Below are 9,029 nucleotides of genomic sequence, written 5' to 3' on the forward strand. Positions count from 1 at the left end.
CCATTAATTAGATGAGAGAATCTATATTTATCTTGAAGGTTGTGAACAAAGTTTCGTAAAATGATGACCTTTGATTGAGCTTGGTAGATGCTTTTTAAAGGTAAGATACTTGCAGATGTTGGTATTGTCCAAACGGTCAATTGTTGCCCGTACAAATAGCAATTGTTGAAGGGTAACGACCTCATAAGCATTTGATCAATTGGTCAAATATTGCCACACGAACATTAATGGTGTAATCAGTACAAATTAATTAAAGGACCAATTTGATACTTAGAAAAATTATAAGAACTATTTGAAACTTTAAAAACTAAAATGACCAATCTACTACAAACATTAAACTTAAAAGAATCTAAGATGCATTTGACCAATTAATAGTACTCCCTTTGGGAAATACAACCCAATTTACAGATAACTCACCATTGACCACACAAATCATACTGTGTCCATCTAGCAATGTAGAGAAACAAAACACACAATTGAATTGTGACTCCATGATGGAATCAAATGGCGATTCGTGATTTACCTCAGATATCTCTTAACTGGGCATCACTCATAGTCTTTGACATGTCACCTATATTATAAAGGGGTTTACACCTAGGTAAAATGTACATTTTTTCATTAAGTCAAATCTTTAGTCACTCCTTAAATATTCACTAATTTAAGTGTTGGAGTTCATGCAGATACACACTCTCCAATAATGAACATTCGTCGTTCTCCGCCACGTATAAGAGTTTTGATTGTTGTCTTCTGATCCATTCCAGATCATTGACACTGTTTGTGGGAATCAAGTGTCTAAGTGACACACGATGGCTGGCCAACTCTTTAATTATGTGGCCTCAATTGGAGGATTATTGTTTTAATACACTTATAAAGTCTCATTGTTTGAAAATTAAAGTCAATTGTAATTTGTAACTCATACAAACAACAATGTACTACACTCTTTAATCTAACGAGTCATCTTTTAACAAAAGATAAAACTGTAAGTACTTATGCAGATAATCTAAAACCAACAATACATCAGAAAAATGATGCGGCAAATTTGTGATAGAAACAAATAGTACAACTTACTCAACTGTTTTTTTCAATGATATAACTTACTCAAATGTTACATTTATTTATTTATGCAATAATAATTCTTTTAACTTGTAAAATTTCGAACGGCTATAAATTCTCTGACCTATCACGTAGATCAAACCAATCAATATTCATTACTCAATTTTCCAATCTACTACAAGACAAAGCGTGTCCTATTTTTGACCACAAAAAGCTAAAGGTCTACACAAAAGAGATCCCTCCATCAAATTTTCTTTTGGTTTTTTCCTTCTTTGTCCTTTGTTGATCAATGAGTGAAACATGCATTATCATGGAATAAAGAAAAAGTTCCATATGTTTTTCTAAATAATAAATAAATTAAATCTTTGGGATACCACAATCTTTCAGAATTGTTTGTTCCTTCTTTTGTCGTACTCGACCATGCATATTTGTCTTAAACACAAAATCCGACACTACTAAATCCAATTGCCAACCTTAGCCCATGTGTATCATTTTAACCTAATCTCATATACTTCATTTTCTTCATATTCTCACACTATATTGTATGAATTTTTAATTCATCATATGCTTTGACCGCAGTCAATCACAATCATCCGACGATTAAAAAGTTTGATTTTTATCATATCTGATTTTAAAATTATACAAATGATGATTTATAATTGATTGACTGTGTAAAACGTCGTAAACTGGGTATACTAAACTTATTCTATATATACTTAGATATAATCAATTAAGCCATAGCCAACTCTCTCTAGCTATAGCTTAATTAATATTTCACCTTAGAAAAATGGCTACTCTTTCTGAAGCCTATAGAGATCACCCTCTTCACCTCAAACATATTATCCCCTTAGACTTTTCTTCATTTAGAACTTTACCTGATTCTCATGCATGGACTCAATCTAATGATGATGATGGTAATGATCATTTCACATCCAATGGAAGTTATAATGATGAAGATGGATCATGCATACCAATCATTGATCTCAATGATCCAAATGCAATGGAACATATAGGTCTTGCTTGTGAGAAATGGGGTGCCTTCCAATTGAAGAATCATGGCATACCTTTAAATTTAATTGAAGAAGTTGAAGGAGAGGCAAAGAGACTCTTTTCTCTTCCTTCCAAGGAGAAACTTAAGGCTCTTAGATCGGCCGGTGGCGCCACCGGATACGGCGCAGCTCGAATATCACCATTCTTCCCCAAATACATGTGGCATGAAGGATTTACAATTATGGGGTCCCCTTCCAATGATGCCAAAAAAATCTGGCCTAATGACTACAAACGATTTTGGTAAGTACATATGTTATAATATCATGCATTTTCATGCAAACGTGGACAATCATAACATAAACATGTAGAAGCATGCATTAGTGATAAAAACACATAAGTTTTAAGTTTCAAGGAAACAATGGAAGCCATATTAAATTTACAATATAGGACTGGCCTTAAGTCTTTACATAGAAATAGAGTCCCTTTTGATTTCAATATTAAACAATTTGATTTTTTGGACAACTTATATACTAAAACAATGCTTTATAATCAAGTGAATTTAGGTTATTATAACGTGCTTCCATTTTTTTTTTTTTTTTTAATGTGCTTCCATTTTGAGAGAACCTGAATTTAAATTTTCTCTAAAATAATTATTGGTCAAATTTTTTTTACCCTTTAACCGAAGTCTTGATTATTTGGGTCATCCATTTTTAAAGAATTGTTGGTCAATTTTTTTTACCCTTCAAACCGAACTCTTGATTATCTGGATCTTCCCCCTAAGACAAAATAAAAAATTCAATGTTTTATAGTATTTAGTTCTTTATCTCACACATAAAATAATACATGAAAAGAACATATTCCGTCCCAAAATATAAGCAAAAATTGGTCAACAAAAATGAATGTATTTGGTCGAAATCTTTAATCAAATACATCACATTTTTTTGACTCATTTTTGCTTATATTTTGGGATGGAGGGATTACATGTTAGTTTTGTCTTCATTAGTAGGTATATACTCCATCCATATGTGATTAATTTTTCAGCCATCACATGATCATTATATATAAAATAATTTGTAAAAGCCAAGGCTAGCTAGTGATTTTGATTAGCTTCAAAGTTGTAGAGAAAGATATCTTTTGAATATTATTATATTACATTGCTTTCGGTCTGAGGTTGTACAACATCTAATTAGCTACCTAATCAATAACAAACTCATAAGAAAAACACTGTTACAAATTAAAACCTTAATTTCTACAAATTAATAACACTACAAGGGTACTCGATCTAACCCTTAAAACATGCGAGATTTCCAACATCTCATAGTAAAAAACATCTAGCCACATTTTATGAAGGATGGCAGAGCTCAATTTGCGAGGGAATGAGAGGGTTGAACCATTGAACCTTTTTTTTTATTTAAAACAATCGAAATCAGTAATTAGTTGTTAATGTTAGTATTTTTCTCCATTGAAACTTAACTCATTCTTTTACATCTTAACATCTTAACATCTTAACCCGTTTGCTGAAATGAGTTGAACTATTCATCCATCCAAATGTATCTTTTTTTTTTACCACCAATATCTGATCTACTAGACCGACTAATCTGGTTCGGGAGTCACTTATGACATCAAGTGGTTTAATTTCAGCTCCCTCCCTACAAAGTCCAGCGTGAATCACCACTGAACCAACTAACGATTGATTACCTATTTTTAATTTTTCTTTTATCTTTACACACTAAACAACAAAACTATGTTTTTTTGTGTAGTGACATAATGGAGAGCTACCAAAAGCAAATGAAGACATTAGCAGAGAAACTAACAAACATAATATTCAACATATTAGGAATTTCCAAAGAACAAAACAAATGGGTTGGTTCAAACAACCATTGTGGAGCAATTCAACTAAATTTCTACCCATGTTGTCCAGACCCAAAAAAAGCAATGGGCTTGGCCCCACATACAGACACATCACTTTTCACAATTCTTCATCAAAGTCAAACAAGTGGACTTCAAATATTCAAAGAAGGTGTAGGGTATGTTCCTGTGGACCCTCAACCAAATACACTTGTTGTTAACACTGGTGACATTCTTCATATATTGTCAAATTCAAGGTTTAGATGTTCTCTTCATCGTGTTGTTGTGAATGAAATTAAGGATAGATATTCTATGGCTTATTTTTATGGACCCCCAATTGATTATTTGGTTAATCCTATTGTTGGTGATAATTCTTTGCCACATTTTCGTGCTTTGACTGTTAAGGATTATATTGGGATTAAAGCTAAGAATTTAGGGGGTGCTTTGTCTTTGATTAGTACATGTACATTAATTACTTGATCATCATGACTAATGTGTATCTTTCTTTGATGATTTTTGTAAGGAAAATATATAGTTGCGAATTTCTATTTTAGTAACTTTGTCTCATTTTAATTTTATTTTCCCTTCCTATGATTTATTTATTTTTCCTTCTTATTTGTTGTTGAGAGTGATCGATCACATTAGATATATGGTGTGAAAACGTATTTGTAAAGGTTACATGATCTAAAAATATATTTGTAAGTGATAGATATATTGTAAATGATAGATATATTTGTAGTATTTAGAAGCACAAAAATTACCTCAATATACAAAATAAATAGATAAGGGGTCCCCTTAACGAGAAGACCAACTTTAAAAATGTCATTCACACAACAAATGATTCTATAGGACCTCCAACATTCCTCATTATATACTTCCAAAATTTCACTATAAAGCAACCAACATTCTTCAAATCTTTGTTGCATTAAGAATATTTCATTTTTCTTTGGCTTCCTAGAAACAAGATGCAACTAATTAAAGAGAAGGACAATATAGACTCGTGGAGTTTTTTCTTGTTCAAAAAATTGTAAGTTAAGTGTCACATTGCTTAAAAAAGTGAAGCTTGAATACTTTATAGGTGAGAGAACTCATAAACTTTTAGGTAAAAGTGTCGTGTCTAACTCACTTATATGATTGTTATTAAGCTCAATGTAGATGATTCCCCTGACCGCCCTCTCCGCCCTCTCCTGACCCAACATTTTTTAGAGAGAGACTAATATATTGACTCATTGCTCATTATCTTGCTCATTTAGTGGAGTTTTTTAGCTACAACTTATCCCATGTATAATAGTTATTTTAAAAAATTTATATGGTGCAATTTTTCTGGTGTATAATAGTTATCTAATTTTTTTTATCCGTGACAATTTGTTCTTTGTATAATTGTTCAATCTCATTAATAACCACCTATCTCTTAATTCTTTATAAGACTATTATTGCATTGTACATAACTTTTACAATCTTTCATTTTACTGTGAGATGGGAAAGAAAATGAAATCAATAGCCTTTTCTCTGAATTTATATAAAAAAAAATTCATTTTTATATATATTATGTGTAGTTCAACAAATATTATTATTATTATTATTATTATTTTATATAGGTAGATGTTGTGTGTTGATGTTGTGTGTGAATGGCTTTCGAAGGTACGAGATTTTTTGACCGCTTTCAAATCTGTCGAGATTTGCTGGATTCTTTTTTGAGTCCGTGTTGGTTCCCAAATTTGTTGAGATTTGCAAGTCTCTTTTTATCTATTTGGCCTATTTCACATCGGCGTTGACTACTCTTGGAGGCGGGTTGTGAGCCGATACTTGTCTACCTAGGTCTTCATGCTGCGTTTGACCAATCAATTTTGGCTCGCAGAACTGCTTCTTGGACTTCGATGGACCGATCACTTTTGATTCGAGATCGGGAGTTAGAGTCTAGTAGCATCTTCGTAGGTCGTGTTGATGTTTTGTTTGGTGGCCTGAAGACTGCGGAGTGCCCTCTAGCTATGGACCTCGTTTAATTAGGTGGTGTATTGTGGTTCTTTTTGGTGTGCCCAGGCTTGTTTTGTGTGCCTTTAGTTTTAGTGTTTTTTGGTGTTTCAGGAGGCTTGTTTGTAACTCCTTGTTTTTATTTTGTCCATTATGTATCATGTTCTCTCGCTTGACATATTTCATGCTTTGTTTAAGGCTTTCTAATAAAATTTGTTGTTTAAAAAAAATATAGGTAGAGTGAGTATACCATATTACTAACATTTATCCATTTGAATTAATAATCAAATGATGCATGTGGTCAGTATAATGATAAAGATGCAAATTAATAAAATGAATATAAGTGTTAGCAAAAAAATGAATAAATGATTTGAGTGGAATATTGTTTTGAAGCTTCAACTGATGCAGAGCTTTTTTAAAGTTTTCTTTTTCTTTGTGAAAAAGTCTGGTAAAGATCAGAGTAGAGAAATTGTGGCAGTGGGTAGAGAGTAGAGAAATTTATGTGAATGACATATATATATAGTCACTTCATCTTTTTTGATCGGTGCATTTAGACTGAACTTGTCATAGGAAGTACATTTTCTTTGTATCGAAAATCATAAGACAATCCATAAGACAATTCAGGATCATACAAACATATAATTAACTTTTTATAAAAAAGTTCATAAAAATTTAGTTTTAATAGTTATTCTTAAAATTTTATTTTAGGTATTTGATCATTTATTGAAATTTTTTTTGGATATCAAAATTTCGAAAAATCACTTAATTTTGAAGTTATTTCAAATAGATCTTCATAAATGAAATACATCTTTTTGAAAAAAATTGTGATTTTGACTATGTTTTGATATTCAATAATGTGTATTTATGTGATTTTGACTATGTTTTGATCTTCAATAATGTGTGTTTACGTTATAAAATGTCAAAATTAGTGTTTCAATTTAGAAAAAACGAATATAAAAAACTTGTAATATTTTGAAAATCAGTTTTAGAAAATCTATTTTAAAAAATACAAAAAAAAATAAATTTTATTAAAGCTGAACCTATTATCAAATGTGATTAATATGGGATAGACCCAATTATATAAATGCATATACTGGTAGTAGTACATATGATTCATTTTTATTTTTTTTTTGAAATAACTAGTATTATTGAAAAATGGTAATCAAAATACAAAAGAAGTATAATGATCCCAAAAGATACAAGGTAATCAAATACAAGACCTCTAGGCGTGTGTTTGGTTCTGCGGCGGAGATAATTGATTTTGGCAGAATTGATTCTGTAAAATTGATTCTGGCCAAAATTGATTTTAAGCTGAAGTGGTTTATGTTTGGATATATTCATGAAAAAGTGAGTTGAACAAAAAATTTGAGTGTAAAAATCAATTCTAGAATCAGAAGCTACGATTTCTAGCTTCAAGTAGAATCAATTCTGGAGACAGAATCAATTCTACTTTTGAGAAACCAAACAAGTCAGAATCAATTCTACACGTCCAGAATCAATTCTGGATGCTCCAGAATTGAAACCAAACATACACTAGGAAACCCAACTCCAACAAACAAACACCTACGAACCAGGCACTACTACTACATATGGCACCAATATTCATACATTAATCAAATACCTATAAATTCATCTAGTGCATTTTCATTGTGAGTTGGAACAAAGTAGCCAAAGTACTCCTCATAAGTGAATGAACGGTAATGATAGAGAGTTGAAGCTCTATCAAGCTATACTAAGGTAAACTTAGAAAAGTAATAAAGAAAACAAGTAAAATAAACATAAAATAAAATACTTCAATTTCATTCATTCTGTTAAAATATCAGAGAACACTACATATATAAGACTCCTAATGGATCAAACCTTAAATGGGCTTAAAGACCCAATTAACTAACAATTCAATTAAAGTCCAACTAATAATATAAATACTATTAATACTTAAATTATTTAATAAACTACTACTCATAATTATTTAACTAATTACTCCATAATCTTCTATCAGCTAACGTAGAGGATGCAATTTATCCACCAATTCATGTGGCACCTCAATTTTTATCTTTTCATTTGGAATTGCAAATAGTCCAAATGAATAAAGTCTCCCATTACTCCATGCCTATAAATAAATAATCAATTTGCATATATTTTAGTGAATTTAGAAGACAAACTATGAAGCACGTTTACAAGTACATTATGTATTGACATCTATGATGCACGCACTTCTCGGATTAGGCGTGTTTCGGCCAATGTCAGATATCTACACTTATAATTATATTGAATTGTGTCATTTTATCAAATTATTATTGGTGTCAACGTATCTGTATCGTGTCCGGTGTCTGTGTCCTCATTTTTCTCTTGCCTAAGCGCGTAAGTGACATGACGCGAGATCCCGAGTCGCATTATTTTAGCATTGTTTTGCTGCTTCCTTGAGGTGTTCGCTGATTTATTGTGGGTTCTTCGAAAGAAAGACAAGTCGTATTGAGCGCTTTATTTTTCCATAATAGTATCAGACATGTTTTGGTCTTGGTAGGCATACATTCATTTGGTGTATCTTAGCTAATTTTAATTATGGTGTATCTCTTGAATAACTGCCCTGCTGTGATGGTATTGAGTTTTGTGGTCATAGGCTGTTTGTTTAGGTGCTTCAATAGGCTAGTTTGGCTTAATAATTCTAGCTTTGATCTGCTTCTTTTGGTCTTCTCTGTGATAGACTTGCTTGTATTGTTTTATAGCACTTCTTGTGCTTATTTTTTAATTTATTATTTCCTTTGCTTTTTCAAAAAATATTATAAAAACCAACAAAAAAATATTTGTGAAAACCACATGTCGTGTATTTGATTGTTAAATATTAAATCATTTCGTTTATTTTTTAAGAACTGTGACAAAAATTTATGGAGATGACACAATGCCTTAATCTAATGCATGGAAGATTTTAAGCACAAATAGTACTCACAAAATATTAATTATATTAATTCCCTTAAAAGAAACTAACAAGACTTGAAAATACATTCAATAAAAACTGGTGAGTATAAAAGGTCACTTCAAAAAACATTTTCTCAAACATAGCAAGCAAAAATTAGATTCTAAAGTTTAATGCACTTCGAAAAACAGATTCTTAATCAAAATTAAAGGCAAAAAGTAAAATTTGGGGGGTGTGGGAAAAACATGGGAGG

General features: G+C 31.2%; 1 protein-coding gene across 1 annotated transcript; it reads left to right on the forward strand.

Annotated features, from left to right (window-relative positions):
* Positions 1 to 1,762: 1,762 nt before the first annotated feature.
* On the forward strand, positions 1,763 to 4,444 carry LOC123914875 (gibberellin 3-beta-dioxygenase 1-like). The gene is made up of 2 exons (XM_045966041.1): positions 1,763 to 2,343; positions 3,804 to 4,444. Exons 1-2 carry the CDS (start codon positions 1,841 to 1,843, stop codon positions 4,369 to 4,371), a joined length of 1,071 nt encoding a protein of 356 aa, XP_045821997.1. The 5' UTR covers positions 1,763 to 1,840; the 3' UTR covers positions 4,372 to 4,444.
* The last annotated feature ends 4,585 nt before the right edge of the window (positions 4,445 to 9,029 follow it).

This window comes from Trifolium pratense, linkage group LG1 (assembly GCF_020283565.1).
Source record: "Trifolium pratense cultivar HEN17-A07 linkage group LG1, ARS_RC_1.1, whole genome shotgun sequence".
NCBI classification, from domain to species: Eukaryota; Viridiplantae; Streptophyta; class Magnoliopsida; order Fabales; family Fabaceae; genus Trifolium; species Trifolium pratense.

Coding starts and splice junctions, on each gene's coding strand:
- LOC123914875 (XM_045966041.1), top strand. CDS start 1,841: ATGGCTACTCTTTCTGAAGCCTATAGAGATCACCCTCTTCACCTCAAA. Junction 2,344..3,803: donor AATGACTACAAACGATTTTG/GTAAGTACATAT, acceptor TTTTTTGTGTAG/TGACATAATGGAGAGCTACC.